This window comes from Manacus candei, unplaced genomic scaffold (assembly GCF_025592945.1).
Source record: "Manacus candei isolate 608988 ecotype Guabito, Panama unplaced genomic scaffold, ASM2559294v1 h1tg000050l, whole genome shotgun sequence".
NCBI lineage: Eukaryota > Metazoa > Chordata > Aves > Passeriformes > Pipridae > Manacus > Manacus candei.
Window position 1 is genome coordinate 8,292,060 of NW_026138098.1, and position 22,157 is coordinate 8,314,216.

The window sequence follows — 22,157 nt, forward strand, 5'->3', positions numbered from 1 at the left end:
GTCAAAGGACCAACAGCATGGAATCTGTACGTCCTTGTACACTCTAGAAAATTCTATTTTCAAGTATATTTTTATATGCATACATAGATATACAAGTAGATACATACACTCACACACATATACAGATCTATCTGGTTCAGAAATATTTTGCTTTTATATGCAAGGCTTCACCTTTCAACTCATACAAATCCCTGCTGCTTTACAGGCATGCCTTTTTAATTAATCCCAACTTGCCTGCCTTCTTAATTAATCCCAATTTGCCAGAATGGTAAGCAGGCAGGCAAGTCAGTAGAAAAAAAAAAAATCAAAGCACTTGAAAAGGAAAAAAAGAAAAAGAAATACAAAAATATACAATACTTCAGGAACACCATCAAGAAGTTTCGTGTTAAAAAATTCAAAAGTTGAGGCAAAAGAACATAGCAATTTTAAAAGTTCACATTTAAATAACCGAAAATTACAAAAATCTACAACTGACAACTATAAATTAACATAGCACAAGACCCAATAATTTTCATTTATCCAACAACAAATAGACAATAATTGCTATTTGCAGTTCCTAATACAATGCCAAATAATGTCCTAGGAAGGCTGAACCATAATAGAAATAATAAAAGAAATTTCAACATTTATGTTCATTCAAACTTCACAGTCTAGTATCTAATTTTCACTCTCTATGTTGGTTTTTGGGTTTGTTTTTTTTTCTTTTTTTGGTAAATTAGAACTCCCTGCTCCCTCCCCCATAAGACTCAGAGTTACCTCTTTTCCCCATTATTCAAGATTATGACTTCATAGCAGTTTCAGACAACTACAATGTTCATCCAGAGAAGAAAAGAAATTTTGAAAACAAATTTTGACAAAAAATTAACAGAACTTTGTTAAAAAATGGAGTATTATGAATTGGAAACATACTTTAGAAACCCTACGTATTTTCTCCTATTAATAATTTAAGCAATTAGTTTTATCTTAAACCTACAGTAATAGTTCAGTCATTGCTTAAACATATCATTTTGCTCAGATGACTGTGCACTGGTGGTGAAAGCCCGTCGTCAGTGCACTGGTGTTTCATACTTGTAAACTTGTATCCAGAGTGAGCACATTCCAGTATCACAGAACTTCATTCATTCAGTCAATCAGTAAATAAATAAATAAACATCCCAACCAACACACACAAGACCTGTAGACATTGTCAGTCTCCTAAATTGTGAGGAACTGAAATTAAAACAGAATGCATGTGAGGCTGCATAGTATCTTTTCCTCCCATTTAGGAGAGAAGTGAGGTGAGCAGGAGTCCCCATATGAGATTCACAAGTGGTTGATAGAAATATAAGTCATAAACAAAGCAAAGCATTTTACTTCTGCACTTACACACACTGGAGACATCTCAAAACACAAAACTGCAGTAGTTGGACCAAGAAATGCTCTTGAAGATCAGTAAAGTTTTAGCTATGCTATGAAGGGTGCTACCAAGTCTTCTATAATTTATACGGTTTTTTCCTTACATATAAATTGTCATTTACCATTACTATTTAAGTTAGAGGAAAAATAAAAAAAACTTTCTTTCTGCATTTCCTAAGAACTGAATTGCTTCTATGGCTTAGCAACAAAAAACTTTGCCTCCTTTTATCTTTTAATTTCTGGTGTTATTGATGTTTCTTCCTCTTCTTCAGTCCACCTCCCCTCTCCCATTAGATTATGCAATTAAATCTATTTATTATATAATAAGTTGTTTCATCAACAAATCTGCAACACAGCAATACAAAACAAATTCATAACTTCTCTGCTGATTTATACAGCAGTAAAAGATATAGGAAAAGAGAGCATATAATTTATTGTAAAGGCAGTAAGAAAACCTCTAAGATATTTTTCATAGAAATGAAGTTCTCAAACTCACTGTCACATGGAAGTTTTTAAATAGGGACGATCACTAAATACTCACTTCAGAGCTTTAAAAAAAAGACAACAATTTGATTACTATTTTGAAAGAGAATTTTTTTGATCAGTTGTTTTAAAAACTTCTTTCCCCTCAAAATTCCATGACGATCTTATATTTATTGATTGTTGGGCACTTATTTGCTTTAAAATTGCTTTTCCCTAAGATTTGATATCTCAGGAAGAAACAAAAACAGACTGTAGCATCAAATACTGAGATTTAATTCATCCAGATCACCCCACTCTCTCAGGTTCCACTTAGAACAATTTGATTATAATACAATCCAACTATTAACAGTTCACAGTAGTTTGATATTCCTTTGTGCATCCAGTCAAACAAACAGGAAAAGCTATACGAAAAGCTACTTGAAAACAGGCAAGCTTCTCAGGTTTTGTGAGAAATTCAGCATTTATCCCCAGGAGCATTAGACAAGCAAATAAAGCTCTATGTGTAAATCACCTGAAGGTTACACAGACTAAAAGCTATTCTTCTAAGAATAATAACTGAGACCAGGGATTTAATGCAGGTTCACAATTGAGTGTTATCCACTGCAAGCTGGTCTGTATGATGTCTAAAGTATAATACAGCTGCATATGGGAAAAATACAAAACTACCATATGTAAAGCCCTGCCTGAGGCTTTTTGCTCATAATAAAATAAAGTCCAGCTGCTTCTGAGGGCACAGACGGGAAAAGTCTATCACTCTGAAAGGCTGACTGAAGCACTAGAAAGTCACAGACTCTTGCAAGACCTTCCCTCAGTCTTTGAGCCGGATAGAGAAACACCCCCTCAATGGAATTCTTCCAACATAATGAGACCACTTACCGTGGAGACTCCTGCTAAAAATGGCACTTCCAGAGTACAGATAGCAGAACCCAGAGTATAAATTTATACATAAAAAAAAGAAAGATGATCAAATCTGTTGGTATTCATAAACATCACTTTTCTACCTCTTTGTTTCTTGTTTTTCCCCGCAATGCAGAAAAACTTGAAATCCTTGGAAGACATTTAGTGACCACACATTTCAACCAGAAATGGTCCTCTATGTATAATTAAAAACTTCCTGGTTTGATGCTTTAACTGCTGGTACTTGTTGGTCAGATGCATTTGCCAAATTATCAAATACAAAAGGTCTTTCTACCCATACAATCCTGCCAATTCAGTCCAGATGACACAAACAGCAGAATTCTGCTTCAGATATGGTCCTGGCATCTCTAAATCAGATGACAAATGCACTTTGATAACATTTTTGAACACCTACAAAAGACTGTTGCTCAATTCCTAGAACATCGAGTTATATCTAGTACCAATAACAGAAAATACGAGTTGAGAAATAAGTGTCTCCCATGAGAGCAGTAACTTCAGACATTCCTGACAAACACAGATACAACCACTGAGTAATGTGGACACTGGGTTTTTACTGAAAACAAAGACAATTGATAAAATGCTGCATTAGTTCAATGAAGCAACAGAAACAGGTTTAAAGAGATACAGAATCAAATATTCACATTTTATACTAATTGTACAAAAAAAACCCCACACTTACTCAATTTCTTTTCTCTTACCCTTCAGCACATGACTGTACATCAAAAACTAACATTCATCCTGAACATTTTTCCTTCTGTGATCTTTAGCACAAATTCAAAACCTAACTACTCCAAAATAATAGTCACAAACTCTAGTCCATTTATTGTTTTATTTTTCAAGTTCCCATTTTGTTCCATAGTAAAATTCTAATTTGTTCTGCATCCAGAGACCCACAGATTTTATAATAACAACTCTTCTTTTTCTCAAGAAGCCTCTGACAAGAATAAGTTAAAAATATTTTAAGAGAGGATAGGGAATTCTACTTGAACAAAAGCATTTCCCTTTCTTCCCATGCATAAAACATGCCTAAAGAGAACATTGCCTTGGACATCTCTAATTCAAGGAAAATATTTCAAACCACAACCCTAACTAAAAGCAGAAAGTTAATAATTATTTTCCCTTCCAAGTGCCACACTAATGTAATTAAATTCATAGCTTGAAGGACTATTTGTATAATGAAGACATTCTTAGCATGAGACAACACCTTAACAGCTTGATTCTAAAAGTACTGGGAAGATAAATACCGTCCCAACAGTTCATTAGGTGAAAGAGATTAATTACAACATCATAAGACTGTAGCAACTGAGAGTCTGCAATAGGCCTGCAGTCTACTTGCAAGTGCAAAATTACGAACGGCCTTATTATTCCTTGTTATACCATAAATACTAATTTAGCAGAAAACATATAAATTTTATTTTATTTCTTTATAAATTAATGTTAAATGTTTTATTAATAATTAAGTTATTAATAAAATATTTACATTAATTTTTTATCCTACAGCTGTCGCTACATCTACAATGGTGTATGCCTTCATAAAAGTTAACCCACCTCCAAAACCAAGAGATGTTTTCCATCCTTAGTCAATTACAAGCCCCGAATCTTATTTTGTGGAGGTCCTCAAATTTCATCTATTTCTACAACACTCCTTACCTTGCACAGAGTGACCTCCTTAGAGAGTTTCTTTCAAACCCTGCCTCAGGCAAATACTTCTGCAAGTACGTGGAACCTCTGAACTGAGTTCATTATCCACACAGCTCCTGAAAATTACTTTCTGAAGAAGTCTACTTCCCCCTCCCAAAAACTCAACATGATTAATTAGATGAGCAAATACATATAGTATTTCCGATCTGCAGACATCATGCATACACACACAGGCATGCAATTTTCTCTTTGCTGCTCAAGTGAATAATTTAAGAGTCAAAAAGACACGTACACAAACCCCTGAAGAACTGCACAAGCAAATCCGGACTAAACACAATTCAACATTGGGGAGAAAAAAAAAACAAAACTAAAAATCCTTCTTATAGTCTTAAGCACAGACAATTGTTGCCCAGAGAGGTTGTGACCTCCCATCTCTGTGTTCAAGACTAGGCTAGATGGGGCTCTGAGTAACCTGGTCTAGTGGAAGGTGTCCCTGCCATGCCAGGGAGTTGTAGCTGGATGATCCTTAAGGTCCCTTCCAACCCAAACTGTTCTATGACCCTATGAATATCCTTCAAAATTCTCATCCCTATTATGAAAAAATCCACCCTTAAGATTCACAGCAGCAAGAAGCTCAGATTTATGTAGTCTAGAACCCAAGTTACCACTGAAATCTAGTACAGAGATGTCTTGAACACCACCAGTATATGCTGTTGAGCACATGAACAAAAAAGAAACATATAATGTCTGGTGTTGACCAGAATATGCAGCTTTTTTTGCACAGTAACAGCCTTATACACAAACCTGCTGACCTCAGTTCCATAATTCCCTTCAGAGCCATAGTTTGCAGGCTCACAGACATTTCCTTACAGATTTTTCACAGCATTTTCCATTTTCCACTTTTCTATGGAAGCAATGACAAAATCTTTTAGACTACAATAATCTTAACCATTAGACAAGTACATCTTACCAAGAACAATGTAACATGCAAAGAATGGAGAATTCAACAAGGGTGATCAAGTGTCCTTAAAAACAGAAACACACAAAATGAGGACATTTAAACTACATCAGAAGACATATACTTGCTAAAAACATGATATACTGAGGATAAGTTTCCATAACTTGTTATCTTATAGTTTGACATCAACTCAGTCAGCCTCCTAAATACATCTGGTGTGTTAACAACAAAATCAATAAAACAAACAGAAAAGGAAAAAAGTTCTCAATAGGGATGAAAAACCCAAAAGGCGCTGCTTCCTAAAAAAAATTGTAGATTTCTAAACATAGGATGCCTGAGAATCTCCTTCACCAAATAATGTTGTTTTATTCAAAAGGATGCCTTCAAGTATAAGAGAATAAGAGATATGATACACTGAACTCTAAGCCTGCAACGGCATAACTATGAGAACAAAAAAGAATATTTCTTCCATTAAAGAACACATGCAACTAAGTCCATATCCAACAAAATTAGCATATTTTAGTTTTGTTTCTCCCAGCCTTGAAGCACAATAATTTACCACCGTACCCTGGGAATTACATTAAGACAATAAGGAAATCTGTAGATTGCAAAGTTACAACATCAACTAGATTACACACAATGCCCTCCTTGATCATTACAGAAAAAAAACAGACTAAATCTCAATTCCTGTATTTACAAGTAAGGACTAAGATCAAGTGTCTTGATGTTGTCCTTCATCTGCTTTGGTTTTCATGAGAAGATGGAAATAAAAACACACATTTATCAGGATGATATAAAAAACAGCAACTCTGAAGAGCTACAGGTGAAGTGTTAAAAAGAACTGATAAGACTCTTTAAAAAGAATGCCCCTTAGAAGGTAAGAACTTCCACCACAGGGTTGTTTTATTAATAACAGATAGGTCTTTATAAGATCTTTATTGAGTGTGACCTCAAAACTACCAAGACAACTCAAAGGAAAAATTCAGAGTAAGATGTTCTCAAATTCCATTTCAGGGTAACATTGCAAGCATTCATCATTCCAAGAGAAGCTAAGAGACACTGTCTCTGCTTTCCAGTCCAACTGCTACTTAGAAACACAGTCAATCTAAATTAGAAAACCCAAGTCTAACTTCAAAGGAATATTCAGCTGTCTGTCACTTCAGAGTTCTATGTTAGAGAACAGATTTCTGAATGCATACAAACCCCAAATGCTATAGGTACACTTCAAGGATGAATATAAAATTGAAAATAAAATAATCCAGCAATATTCCTGTTAATGAACACCTTTTGTGAACTCAATATCCTGTGCTGTGGTTTCCTTGTTCCTTGCCTCCACTACCACACCCACCCTCCTTAAAAAACAAAAAACAAAACGAACGCAGACAATAGATTAACTACAAACTCAGTCCAGCTTTCATGTGCTGGGTCCACCTTTCAAGATCAATTCTCTAAGTATTCATCAACCTCTAACCTATATTGCTATTTATACCTGCATTAACAGAGGTCTCCCACGTACTCACTGAATGACATGCAGAATGTGTTTCAAACCGTCAGTATAAAATATTGCAAAACTCCCCAGCTATATATCCATACCTGAATAATAGACATATTAACTTCATATCTTCTCCTGCATCCAATTATGTGACACAGTAAAGGTACCTGAGAAAACAAAGAACTTCAAACTATACTGTGTATTTGCAGAAAAAGAACATACAAATTGAAGACAGCTCAGTCTTTCCAAAATGAGGACTGAGACAGAATTACAGAACATTGTATTTACTCTCAAGCTTCCATTTCAATTCAGTCACTTATTTGTTATGTTACCTTAGACAACCACACGATTTCAGGTTTCCTACATGTAAAACAGTTCAAAAAATAAATGTGTTTCTCAAGGCCATTGTGACACCTGGCTACCTAGTGCTTAAATAAGATATCCAGATACAGAGTGCTATACAGATGAGTAGAGGTAAGTACTTCCTTGAATACAGATTGAGTGTATTTTGCCCTGTGAAAGTTAAAATAGAACAAGCTGTTTGAAAATTAAAACCTCTCAAAAAATTGTGCCCCTTTTAGTTTAAAATAGATGCCCCTACCAAGTGCTACGCTACTACAAATACTGGGGGATGGCGGGAATGGATTTTAATACACACATTCTGAATTTAATACTTATATCAGCATTAGATTTTAGAAAACATCTGCAAAAATATTTTCTAACAAAACTGTCTTAACGTGATATTACAGCTGTGCACACAAGTGCAAATCTGTGTGTTTTCAAAAGCAGCCATTTGTTTGTCCAGTACTTTTCATTTTTCAGGACCACCTTCCAGCTCCTGTTCAAGGTTTAGTTTTAAATTACCTATTGGAAAAGCCTCAGCTGACTTAGGAAGCAAACAAAACAGATCTGCTGATACCGAGGGAATTACAAAAGCAGCTTCATTAAAGCAGCTCTGTGACACTTCCTATGCACACAGTTCATTTTCCTCTACCCCATAACTGCTTTGGTACTTGCGTATACCACACACAAGTTTGATTACCAAGCATCCTCCAAAGGGTCTTCATCAACTGGGTTTGCACACACAAACACGATTGAGAGCTATTTTGTGTTTGGTTTGGATTTTCCTTATTAGAAATACATATTCAACATATGCACACTCTTATTCTATAGATTAAAAAAAAAAAACAAAAAAAACCCAAACACTAAGGGTGCAAATGATCCTACAGTTGGATTAATCAGCATTTCAGTTTTACTAATAAAGTTGGAACTACCAAAGTATTTGGCTATATTTGCATAAGTCAGAATTTATCAACGTTTTCTTGAGTTTTGAAAGCTGAGATGCCTTAACAAGAAAAGTAAGCTTGCCATATTTTAGTCGCTTCTGTCCATTACTAAAAGGAAAGTATTTCAAACCGCAGCATGACTAGCAAGATGTTTTTCTGACCAATTTATCTCTGTCCTCGGATTGTGGGTGGCAATCAATGAAGCCCATTTGTCTTCTTGTTCCACAGTGAGACACTCATGGTTTACTTGAACAAAGTTTCTGTAAAGCTCACCAGAATATTTAAAGATATTACTAACCCCAGTTCTCCTCCCAGGCTTATGACCAAAATCACTGCTGCTCACATTTTACTGCCACAACTGGTAACATACATAGCTAAAAACTTGTCCTTTTGGGACACTTCTGATTGTTCTTCATTTCATAACATACTCAACATGATCCATTTTTTCATTGAAGGCAAGTTATTAGCCTTCAAGATAACAGAGAACTAGATAAAAACTCATACACATGGTAACAAACATAAATCTGTGCATAAAAGTGCACATTTATAAATAAAAAAATCTACATTTAAAGACTATGAATCCAGATTCATAATTCTGTAATAATATTAATGCAATCAACCTACAAATTAGGAATTCATGATTCTTTGATACCGGCATAGGAATTTAATGACTAATATAGAACACTCTATTCCCACAAGCAGAGTAGTAACTCTTCAAAATATCCATTAAGTACTACAACATATCACAATATTTTGTTTGTAGGATTTAATCCAAGTTTGAGGGTTAGGTCTTTAGGGGTCTTTCTTCTGAAAAAAATGTTAATCAGTGACAGCCAATGCACAATTTTTTCTAAGGAGTCTCTTAAATAAGATAATATTATCCTGCACTGGTACAGACTGCAAGCTTTTGGTTCATCTGACCTAATGAGGAAGTGATTTTACTTATCTGTTTGAGATACACAGTATAGTTTGGACAACAGTACTTCATGCCATAGTATTTATCATCTTCTAGGAAGAAATGCAATCTCTAGAATTTGATCTACCTTATTAGTTGTGCCTCATGATTACAGTCATAGGTCACCTCAAGTCTTTAAACAGGAAGCATTATGTCCTTTTTACAGATGAGACACTGAAGCACATAAATTATGGAAGAAATCCATAAGGAAATGTAGATATTGAGTGTCATTTTATGTGTGTGCATCCAATCTTTAAGTAATTCAGCACTTGTTCCACTGCCAGGTAATCCTAGAATATCCTGGATTCAAAACTCCCTACCCCAATCATGGTTATCAGATATGTGCTGCTTAAAACTTGGAAATATTCTACATCTAGCTTGTTTCTAAACATTACTAGCATGAACAGACTAGATATTTTGCCATCAGATCATGGTAGTAGCACATTTCCATCCTTAGCTAAGAAATGTAAAAATACTGATTGAAACAGATCCTAGAAACCATTTCTTACAGATGAATAACATAAGCTCTAAATTTTGGGAGAGGTTTTATAGCAGAATTAATTTTTTGAAAAATGCTGTTGCATTAACAGATAATTTAGGATGTTTACCCTGGAATAGTTGGTGACTAAATTACTTTTTAGCGGTCTAAAAGCTTTAGGGTTTTCTGTCCGGAGGAAACTTTAAAGCCAAACACAGTTCTTGCACCTTGTGAATGAACACTAAGTAACCAACCATACTGAGCTTAGTTCCATCATTTCTCAATAGGGTTTTGATCCACATGTAGCTCTAAAATCAATGCAACTCTTAGTCCACTCATTAGGTTTTTAAGAATATAAATGGCACCCTCTAATATTACTTTGAAAATTCCCACTGCTCATCCACCTCACATGAAAACATCTACTTTGCCCGTAGTTCACTATTTTTCCTTTATTACTGTTAACAGCTGCCATTCACTGAAGTGCCCATGTTTTCAGGCATCATCATTATTTATTCCTCCTTACATGAACTTTACAGCATGTTTTCTAAGTCTAGACCGTAGAGCTAATAAATTTTGTAGACACTGACAGATAATTATTCTTCAATATTGCATGAGTTTTCCAAGGTATTCTTATTGTCTATGTAACAGTGTTTTAAAGTAAGGTCTTTTTTCATCAGTATTTGTAAGTATGTGCAAGAATATCCCAAGGATATTCCTGTAGTATCTCATATTACCTCCTACCTTTTATGCCCACATTTTGATACAATTAAATCAATTTCCAGTGCAGTGTGATAGACTGATATCTCAAAAACTACTCATACTCATCTTAAAAAGATGACATGAACTATGGTAATGCCTCCCAAAATATGATCATCAGGCCTTCTTTTTGATTAAAGGAAGTAAGAGAAACACAGCACGAGACTATTTATTTGCCAAATAAATTTAAAACATGATAAATATTAAATGCTAAACCTGTACAGGCATTTATGTATCATTTACAGGTAGACAAGCAGACATGGATACAACTGAGCTTTTTACACACCCAAAGCAATGGCAACCAGCCTTTGCTGCTGTCTGAAGGGCTGGCAGGGCCATCAGCCATCTGTTCCCACACTTATTTGCCCAAGTATCAAACCACTTAGCCTGCAAACAAACCAGACTCCAGAATCCACAGCCCTTTGCCTAACTTGCATTCAGATTCACTCCTACAGATAGTCTCAGATACACACAGGAAGGGACACAGTATGTTGTTAATTATCTACTGCTTGATGGGGAAAGAGGAGTGTTTTTAAAAGGACATCCCATACATGTTGCGAGCTCCACCATTAAATATCCCCCCAAAGAGGAGAGGCTGTGTTCAGTTCTCAGACTACTTTGAGAAAAGCAGGGCCTTGGTACTGAGGAGACAGCAACACCAAGAAGACTTGTGAAGCAGAAAATAATGGTGTGAGCTGCCAGCACGGTGCTAAGCTGAGCAGCACTCTCTGCAGCTGCACACAGCAGGACTCCAAGCAGCAGGGGAGAAGTCACTCTGTGTCTATGTTTCGCCAGTACATCCACTACCAAAAGACAAGCATCTAGTTCTGGCACTCACAGCTCAAGAACACTGATAAAATAGGGGAGGCAATAAACCAAGAGAGCAATCAAGGATGGAAAAGCCTGTTTTATGTTGAGATGACTCAAGGAACATTGCTCTCCATTCTCAGTGAGGAAAAGGAGACCATATCTACACCTACACAGGGAACAGACTTCACTTACTAAAGGTTCTGCAATAAAGGCCTGACTCAGAGCATGAGAAAACTGAGAAAACTAAAAGAGAAAAAAATTAGGTAGGGAAGATTTGTGGATTAGGGGGATTCTGCATTTGTTGTTGCTGGTTACATAAAACACTGATGATAACTAACTAACAGAAGAATTTTGAAAGCCTATAATTGGCTTTGAGTCGATGGAAGTGTTTTCAGACTTGATGAAATGCTTTCTAAAGCACATGCTCAACTCAAACGGGAATTAAGAGTTACCTCTGATTACCTGTTCTTACCACTTGCCTTATGCAGGCTATAGAGTAACAGGTAAACAGGTAATTTCTGGTCTTGTTTACAAAAATCCGTAAAAAAAAAAACATTAAAATGGTTTAGTGGTGGGCTCAGTAGCGTTAGGACAGTGGTTGGACTATTTGCTTTTAAAGGTCTTTTCCATGAAGGAAGTATTAAGCGTTAACAAAAATACACTATAATAAAATTAATTTAAGATTTGCAAAAAGACTGCTTTCCTTTCAAAAAACACTTTTCAGTGCAGATTGTTTAGTTTGTAGGGGGAGTTTAGTGTAGCCATATGGCTTATACTTCTACAATTCAAAACACGATTTTAATAAAAAAAATATTCTTTAAAAATTCAAAGTCTCTTGATTATACAAACTGTAGTTGTGGTTTAAAATTTTAATACAGAGAGAGTAACTCACATTGAAAGAAAGATTTTTCAGAGCATCACCACTAAAGTCAACTCAAAATAAAGATCACGTTTTATAAGGATAAAATCATAATCACTGATGTTTTTCCACTGGTTTAATTTTATTAGCATTCACACGTTGAGTTATAAAAAGGTAATTTGCAGGTGCAAAATCTTACATGCAATTCCACTGATGTCAATAAGAATAATTATGTCTTGGATCAGATACAGGTCATGCCGATGACAAAGGCAGTTTTGAAATTATACAGGGTGAAATCCTGAGTCATCCTATAATGAAAGTTGCACCAGTTTAATGGTGATGTTGTTTTACATTAAAGTTATGGAAAACTAAGTCTGTACCAGTTCTAGAAGTAACAATTTTCTTTTCCTCTCTACACCTGCTCATGCTGCCAACTCCTTTGGATCAGCAGGAGGCTTATGCAAGTGAAGTAACTTGAGCAAACTGAGCTAGCTTAAAAAAAAGTTGGCTGGGAGGTGGGGAGATATGTTCCTGTTGATACTTTTCAAATCTCAGCAGGAATATTAATGCTTACACAAGAAGCAGAAAGATGTAATCAAAGAGAAGCATAAAGGATAAAGTCACCCCTTTTCACAGTAGCATGAACTGGCTTCAACAGGCTGCAGCTAAAGCTAAGTTTTTTCTAAAGATCTCTTCTTACACAACATTATCATTCATTTAAAATCTGCAATTTAAGGACACTTTCCTTGCATGAGTCATTCTGCAGACAACAGAATTCAGAGTTTTAGATAAAAATAAGGATTTTGCCTGGAATAACAAAATTTTATACCCTTCTAACATTTAAGTTGTGAGTGTGATTGTACTTGGAAATTGTTTTGTCCTTGAAGAACACAAAATCTTTTATAGGAGCTCTAGAAATTAAGAATATGCAGAAGGTAATTTAAAATTGCAAGAAGGACATCTGGAGACAAGGTTTAATAATCACATAGATCCATTTGTTCTTACTCTCTCCATAACAACTAGATATCTAGGACTAGGTAAAGCAGATTAACTGAGGCATAGGTCCTTAAAGGTGCTCACCTATCCTGTACAATCTGCTTCATCACATCTGCCAATTGGGACTCACAGTTATCAAATAAACAACAATAAGCCTCTGAAGACACAACCTAATTTTTCAAAGGCAGAATTTTAGAAGAATGGATGTTTTTAGTCATTCAGGTACTCAAAACCTTAGGAGGAAGAACAATTTCATGAGCAAATTTTTATCTAATGCTCTTCTACATGCCAGTGTCCAAAGCAGAGCTAGAGAAAGGGAAACTTTTTGCTCTGACCTGGGGGATTGTTTTTTCTTCTCAGAAGTCATTCTGTGAGTAGCAAAACTAAGGAAACCTGTTTTCCTGTACTGCTGCATCTCAAGACTCTTGACTTGGACATCTAAATACACAGAAGTGTATTTAGAAGTGTCACAGAAGCTGTGACAGCACTTTTCCTGTAGTTTGGCCATTCATAATGTTTGTGTCCCTTAATTTCCTGGAGTCTCATAACACAACTAGGCAGCCCTTCCCCCTCCCTTCTGCCAAAACTCATATCATCATGAAAACTGCAAATGACCAACAAATTCAAAGATATAGATAGGACAGGGGAAGAATGAGTGGCAGATGTAGCATCAGATGCTTCGCTTCCTTGATAAATCAACCTAGCAAAACAAAGTTGTGCACTGTCCTTTCATGCTTGTGGTTGTTTACATCTTGGGAACTGCACTTCTTGAAACTCCCTGCTATAAAAACAGAACTTGATCACCCACTGGTTTTCTTATCTTTCACCTGGCAGAATTCCTTTTCCCTTTCTTTCCATAAATAATTTTCTCTTTTTTATTTTGGTTAAAAAAAAAAAAAAAAAAAGGTTTTGTATTCTTTTAGAGCAGAGAGGAAGGAATGGAAGAAAAAAAAGGTTTTAAGAAATCACAAAGTCAGAATTCCATTCAGATATCCAGTCTGGACAGAGTGAAATACTTTACCACCAGCCAGAGATGAGGCCTAGATCATTCTGAAAAGTGAGTAACACAGATGTGAATGCACTGCAGTAAGAATAGCAACATCTCAGTTTCTGTAATGAGTTACCACATGTTTCACAATACAAAGGGTAAATAAAGTTGGCAAATAAGAGTAAGAAAATGGTAAAATGGTGCTAGACAATCTTTCTGCTCATTTTATCACCCATCCATCCTTCTTTCATCCAGCTCAGAGCAACATTTGATAAGCAGTCCACTTACTCGGTAGTTCTCCTACAGGGAAAAGGCAAGGTTACCATAATACTGTCAATTGACACCTGCTTACAAAGATTGATCAATTATTTCTGATATATCTCTGCTATGTTATTATTTCTCAATCAAGAAAAGAAATAAAGCAAAGTAAAAAATACTCCACATCTCTCACCAAAGAATTAATGGTCCCAAGTTACCCTTAGGCAGAGTATTTCTCCTCTTAAAATAACGTTTCAGGTGCTTGCTAATGCAAGTCACTCATTTACAGAGAGCAAAAATAACCATACTCCACTGAGATGAAGAAAAAGAAAGACACTTATTTTCAACTGTTTTAAGCCTATCCTTGAAAATCTGTTTCTTCAAATAACGTAGAGACAGGTTTTACACATGTCCAATTTAGGCTATTAAAAGTTCAATTAAAATCTTGGGTAACAGAGACACACGCAGGCACTTCAAACAGCTGCAACTTTGAAACAATGTAAATGTTTAGAGTAATAAAAAAAGGTTCTATTAACATTTGTATATCGTATCTACAACCCGCCAACCGTAACACAAACACACTTTGCAATTTTTGTCATTCTGAAACAATCTGCATAATAATTCTTATTAACAGAAGTAACTGCTGCAGCAGTGATGTACATTAAACAGAACTTGTCAAACTGCAGCAAAAGTTCAACCACGGCTATTTAAGGATAAAGCTCAGCTTCACAGAAAAACAGAAACAATAAGCAAATGTTCCACCACAATAAGGCAAACCATCAACTCCCAGAGAGGTCAGAAAGGTCTTCAATCACCTACACATCAGGCAGACTAACGTTCTCTTTCCAGCTCTTCAGATGGAAATACATGGAGCTTGACTCATCACCCATTCAACACCTATCTGAATTTTCAGGATTCAAAATACAACCACTCCAAGCTGCTGCTTGCATTGTAAGAAACGTTTAACATATTTCACTCCATCCCCAACTCACAGGGCTTGAAAAGCTTTAAATCATAGGCTGCTTATTTTCATTGCAAAGTATACTTTGCTTCCAAGAATAAAGATTAAAGATGAGCTATTAGAGATACTGCTATGAAAGTGTCCTCAGTAAAAAATAGGTCTCCAACAGTTTATTTCCGTGATCAAAATCACAATGCAAGTATCACTATCACTTCTAAAGCTAAGCATGAAAGAATACAGAGGAGTTAATGAGAAATCAAAACTTCTAACAGCACATCGATTAACCACTCTGTTAGCTCAGCTCAGAAGAGGTGCCCTTCCAACATTCAGGCAGAACTTCCTCTAGGTGGGGATGGATTATTAACTTTCTACCAGAAGGAAAATATAACCACCGTGCTTCCTCACTTGACAAACACAACCAATGTCAAGAAATATAAATGTTTCAACAGATAAGCAAGATAATACCTGTAAGGACAGGATAGAGGCTCCAGTAACAATTCAGAGAATATACTAAGTCATAACAAGCTTTGAAACTGAAATTACAGTTTGCTCTGGTCCTTGCATTATCAGGGTCTGCTGCGAGTGGCACCAAGACAAAGGATACAAGTAATCTCTTTAAAGCAAGGAAATTATAGCTCTGCAGATCCACACACACAAAGAAGATTCACCTGGGCCGCCTCTCCTCACTCTCAATCCCTCAGCAATTAGCCCATTGTTCCACTGCAAAGAGCAGGACAAACCCCAAACCCCCAGTACATACAGGCAACAAATGACCAGCTTTGAAACCTTATTATCAATTCATATGCAGAAAAGATGTATTATATTTGTTCTTGCATTACCTTTATACCTGAGTTATAATAGTACTGATGGGATATTATCCAAATATTATCAGCGAATTGTTACTTTCTCAGCAGTGTGTACATTACTTCAGCCAACACGTCTGACTTCAGCTACTCCTTCCCAAGCTAACAAGTTAGTGGATTTACCTTTTAATTTATTTAAGAATGAGTGACTGTGTGTTAAACGTTTAAAAGAGATGTAAATTATATAGCTTAATTTCAGTACTCCAGAGAAAAAACTGAACTTAAAAACAATTTTTAAATTAAATTTTTTAAAAACAATTATTGATAGTTAACCTATAAAAAGTAATTTTTCAAAGCCAGGATTTGAATTCTCTAAGACTTAAGTTCACCAATGTCTCAGTATTAATCAGATATTAGAACACTTTCTAGCTATACATGTCATCATACTTAATAAATAGAGTTCCTGCTTTTAAGGGGTGTTTTACAAGGGAATGAAATGAGATGTCCTGCCCAAGATTATATCGCAAAATAACAGCGAGCAGTATTCTTCACATCCAGTCTGATAGCAAAGGGGGCGGGAGGAAAGTGACAGCCCTATAAATTAAGTCTTCTTTCCCACTACATATAAAAAAGCAAATGTCTGGGTGTGCTTCTTTCATACTGATCAATGACTTGGTATCACATTCGCTTTTAAGAATGAGAAGGTAGTTTGAGCTCTACTGAGCAAAAACATGTTAGGGGTTTACGTTTTCCACTCTCTCCTGCAAACCTTGTCCTTAGGGATGTACATTTCACTCAGCTGCACTCACGTTGTGCTGAATGAACTGAGCAATACCCACTTAACTAGAACACCTGAAAGAAAGGAAGGCTGGAATGAGCTAAACACTTTCACTCTTCAGATGGAAAAAGTCATTAAAATCCACTACTAGTTTTTGCTCCCTGGGCAGCCCTATGAGTGCACATGTCATTTCCATGACCCTTCCAGAAGGGACAGCAGCGACACAGCTTCAGGTCGATTTCTGTCTCTCGGTTCCCATGAAGTGGAGCAGCCTATTTTCAGCAGTAAGTCAGCAGGTACTATTTTCCTTCGCAAGACTGTGTCCTGTGCTCTTAAGAGGTGGAGGAGCCTATTTCAGCCTTAACTTCTGCCATATACTTCCACCACACATGAACAGAATCGCAGCAGACACAGTCAAAACGAAAAACAGGCAAGTGAAATGAGAGGGAAAGGGTGTAGAGGTGAAAAGAAGTAAATGGTAATAAGCAGAGACTTACTTGAACCTGCCCTGGCAGTGTTGGCACTGGTCTCCCACCCAGCCCTGGTCGCAGACACAGGTGGAGTTGACACAATGACCCGAAAAGCAGGAGATTTTGTCGCAGGACTTGGACTGGGACACCTGGGCATAGAGAGCCAGGTAGAGGAAGCCGTAGAAGAGCAGCCAGCTGTTCACATCCAGGAGCGAGGCGAAGCAGCAGCAGCAGGCGGAGGGGAAAGGTCTCCAGGCGGCCGGGGTTGCGGGGGCAGCTCCCGCTCTCCGGGCGGCGCTGCCCAGGTCCATCTTGGCCGCAGGGGCCGCGGGCCGAGGCCGGGCGGCGATGGCAGCTTCCCCTGAAGGGAGATAATCCAGCCAGGGAGATTCAAACCCCCCGCTTCCTCCTCGCCTTCCTCTCCTCCCTCCCTCCCTCCCGACCCCAGCGCTGCCTCCTCCGGCCCCTTCAGCTCTCCGCGCCCGCGTCAATCCCGAGGGGAAGCCCGGCAGCGCTCAGCCATCCGCCCCTTCTCTTCGCCGTCCTCCTCAGGGCTCATCGCTCCCGTCTTCTTCCATGGAGGAGGAGGAGGAGGAGGAGAAGAGCCGCCTCTTGACCTTGTGTTTCCTCCTCGCCAGAGATGCCCCCCGCCGGCGCGCACACGCCACCCTGGACCATGTATCCCGCGGCTCCCCCTCCTCCTTTGTGGTCCCGGTGCCCGCGGCTCACACGCAGCGGCAGCGCGGGGAGGGAGGCGGGGAACGCCGTCCCTTCGCCAGGCAGCCAGCTGGGAAGTGAGGGCGGCCGGGCCCCGGAGCCGCTACGGCATCGAGCTCCGGCGGGGCGGGGAAAGGGCTGGAGAGCTCTTATCCCCCGCTCCGCTATTAGCCCTGCGGAGAAGGGAGGCGTGCGGCGGGGAGAGGAGGGTTAACAGCCCCTCCGCGTCCCAGCTGACAGCTTCCAAGCAGCCATTTTTAAAGGCTAATTGTCATCTCCGCTCGGAGCCGCCTCCCGCCCCTCGGTCCGCTTGGGTCCGTCCCTGGGTGGGAAGGGGGGTCCGGAACCGCGCACCGGCCGCTCCCGCACGCCGCGCCCGCTCCTTCCCCCGCGCTCCCAGCACACTCTGCCGCCCACGCTATGGAAAACAAGGGGATGGGGAGATGGAGCCCCACGGGGCGCGAAGCGCCCGTGGCTTTGTGCGGACACCGCCCGCACCTCGGAGGCCCCGCGGGGGCGGCCCCGCCCGGCGCTCGGGAGCGGGGGAGCGGCCCCGGTAGCCCCCGGAGACCCCCGACCCGCTCCACCGAAGGTTCTGGTGTCCCCCGGTCCGCTACCTTGGCTTCTCTTCGCCGGGCCGGGCTGCTCCGGTGTGTTCCTCGGGTCCTGCAAAGTTCAGAGGCGGTTTGCTTTGAACTCGCCCCGGTCAGTACTGGAAGAGATGTTACAGCTTGTTTTGGAAACCTCACCTTCCTAAGGTTTACTCCATCTTCCCGTTTTACGGTTCAGATCAAGACCTTACCTCCTGCTTATAACATGAGCAGTCACAAAAGTTCTTGTGCAAAAGTAGTTCTCGTAATAAAGTTGTCTAAAATGTCCCTTTCTTTTTTTTCGTGAAACGTGTTCCATACACAGTCCATCTCTTCCAACTTTACTATAACCTGTTTCATTTTACAGTCAGTCAAACCCTCTGAAACTTTCTCCTAACACTGAAATTGGGAATTTATGACATGATGTCTCTGTTCCAAGCAGATGAAGAAAGGGTATTTAATTTCATCTCCTGGTACCATCTCAAAATAGGTAAGTCCAAAGTGACCACTTTTAGTGTCTGGAATCAGATCCAAATTGACCACTCTCCAGATTCTGAAGTTCTTACCCTTGGGGCACATAGGAATTGTTTGGGGTTTGGTTTAACCTGTTTTCCTAGGCACACCATTAAATCTTAACCTGAATTCCCAAAAAATCAAAGTCAATCAGTACTACTGTAAGGGGTATCTATTTGTGCTTTGTGTGAAAAAAAGAGGCCAACCCAGATCAGGATGTCAAAGCCAAACACAGTAAACATCACAGAAAAAGAGTCTGTGCCTTACAGAGCTTACAGTCTTGATGGAGGGAACACCTGCTAGTGTGTGGGGAAAACAGAGGTGAAAAGTAATATTTCCAGAAGATGTCAGGAGGTCCAAAAGCCGCTCTCAGTCCAGGAGTACATTGTACATTGTCTTCCTAACAGCTCAGATAGATCATTTCATTGTCCTGCATCAGACACATTTAATAGCTATAAGGCATCTCTTTGTATGTGTTTGGTAATGACTTGGTGAGTTCATGCAAGGAGGGGAAATGGAAATTGTGTTGCTGCTTTATATTTTATGATAAAAAGCTGAGGCTGAAGCCTTTGTTGAACAGTCTGCTAATTATACAATATCACATGTGATTAAAGCTGCTGAACAACTGTCCTCTGTTAACACCATTATGGGACCAGAAATGCAGTTAAAAGGAGATCCCAGTCCAAGATACAATGTCAGTTCAAAAATATTCTTTAAGCATAGTTTTGCTTACCATGACAGGGTAATGTTATACATTCCTCCTCCACTTTCTCAATTCCTTTAAACCAACCAAAAAAGTTCTAAAGCTGGAACCATCTTTTTCTGAGATTGATTGTTTCAGATCTAAAGAAGTCAGCCAAATTTTTGAAAATGTTTGAAATTAACATTCAAATATCACTCACAGCAAAGCTAGGATTTCAACAACCCTTTACCAGGCAAGAGATCTATTCAAAAGCACGAAACCAAACCCAAAACAACAACAGAAAAAGTACAAAGTTATGTTGAGCAAACTTAAACAGCTTTTTAGTAATTGTGTGAGGCTTGAGAAAAAAAACAAACAACACAAATAGGCCAACAGATAAGTACTAGAGTGGTTATAAGAGGTGCAGATAGTAAAAGCATGATAGTGCTTTTACTGCATAAACAATCATAAAAAAAATTAAACACAACTAGAAAGGTTTCTAGATTTAGAACATCAAGGAAGAAACATCGCACCGCTGTCTCCTGAATAAAAAGTAACACACTGTGAAAATAAAGGAATGCAAACCTTTTGTCTGCTGTATGTCACAGCAATGCAGTAGATATTTCATAATTCCAGGAAATGAATGATGTACGAATGCCAATACTGGTTCTCTTCTGTGCTGATTTGATGGGATTTTTTTGGTGTCAGATGAAGTTAACAAATCTGGCTCTGAGGAGTCAGTCAGATCTGTCAATCCTTTCATTTTTACATGCATATCTGTAAGTTCCACTTTTCTTGCAAGTGTAACATTTTACACCTTTCATCCTTTCAGTTCTTGACACAGAAATCATTTACACTTTTAAAGAACTAATGTACTGAACCATCTTGGGTAGATTTAGAACTTAAAAGCATTTGAACAACTTCTCAAAAGTTTTAAATGAGTGGATAAAAATAGATAACGAGATTACAAACTAGAGCAGCGATGTAGAAGGTGATGTGAACAAAGCCTTCCAAGAATATATCCATTGTAGCAGGGAAGCAAAAAAACCTCAACCAAATATAAAGGCTTCCAGGCTGTTACTATCAAAACCTAAGCACTAATATACAAGGGAAAATGCCGATACATTCATGTTCATTCACTAAAACAGCTTAAAGTATATTTAAATTCTCAATGATTGCTGTTATGAGACAGGGCGGAACAGATAAAGCAAAACAGCCCTCAAACACAGACTTCTTCAGCTGTTCAGAATTTCTGCAAGATTCTGAGGACAAGAATATAGCAGGAACCATCCTCTCCTCCCTGGCCCCCATGCACACACACATGCACCCCTCCCTGCTCTGCTGGCCCTCCCCTACAGGCTGATACCGATGAAGCCTTGCTTCAGACATCCTCTTCTCTTAAGGATGCTTAATCCTATTTACAGTATCCAGTGCAGATGTGTTTTTGCAGTAATGTTGAGAAGAACAATATAAGCAGCTGAAGAGAAGAGGGAGAAAAATGATTATCATTTGGGTTGACCTCTTCGCAAGGATATTGAGAGAAGCAAATGTTTTCTATGCCCTTTCCTTTCTCCTTGGGACAGATAGTATTGGACTCATTAAGTAAAAGGGGCCGAGCTCTGCACTGCTTCTGGACAGGGAAATATAGATCTGAGTTGGCCTTATGACACATTGGTAAAACTAATGTGTAGATGGCTGTAATGGAGGGAACAGCTACAGAGTGATTGAAGAGCTGAGCACACCAGAACAGTGTACAGGCTTCTTACTGAGCCTTACAAGGATAACTTGAGTGTAAGCTTTCCCTTTTCTTTCCAAATATACACCCAACACTTTGTATGAAGGACAACAAAAGGCTTTTTTTTTTTTTTTTTTTTGTAAATTTCATGCTCAATTTTCATTGAGCAACATTGAGTCACCTGAGCCATTCCATAAAACCCTTTCTGATATTATGAGAACTATCAGTCTCTTCCATGAGGTAAAAAAAAATGTGTCCCCATTTATCAGATTCTAATGCTAGCAGAATAATGTGTGTTACAATTTTCTGTTCATATTGTCCTATCCAGTAAGTCAACTCTTGGGAGCTATGAATTTTATAAGATTAAAAATATAAGCCTTCCCTTGCCTACTCATTTTTTTTCTAAATTTAGAAAGACATAAACTTTTCAGAAAATTCACTGATATACTTTTAAAGTGAAATCTTGAAACCTTGATAGAAAGTCTTACCTCTCTTAACACCTCTGCATGTATTTTGCTATGGCAGTAAGTCGACATGAATTATCATCTCCAAGAAGCAAATTGCCATAAAATAAAGACTGTAGGTGCTGTAGGAAGCTTACCAAACTCAGAAAGGTCTACAAAACAAAGGAGGGG

At 38.3% G+C, this 22,157-nt stretch overlaps 1 protein-coding gene across 6 annotated transcripts in view; it reads right to left on the reverse strand.

The window, feature by feature from the left end:
• ATRNL1 (attractin like 1) overlaps nt 1-18,262 on the reverse strand; it is a 466,156-nt gene extending 447,894 nt beyond the window's left edge. For all 6 annotated transcript variants that reach the window (XM_051801056.1, XM_051801055.1, XM_051801059.1 and 3 more), the window contains exon 1: nt 17,313-18,262. In XM_051801056.1, coding sequence (XP_051657016.1) covers nt 17,313-17,596 — 284 coding nt within the window. In that variant the 5' untranslated portion in view covers nt 17,597-18,262. The remainder of the gene's footprint in view (nt 1-17,312) is intronic.
• Between the last annotated feature and the right edge of the window lie 3,895 nt (nt 18,263-22,157).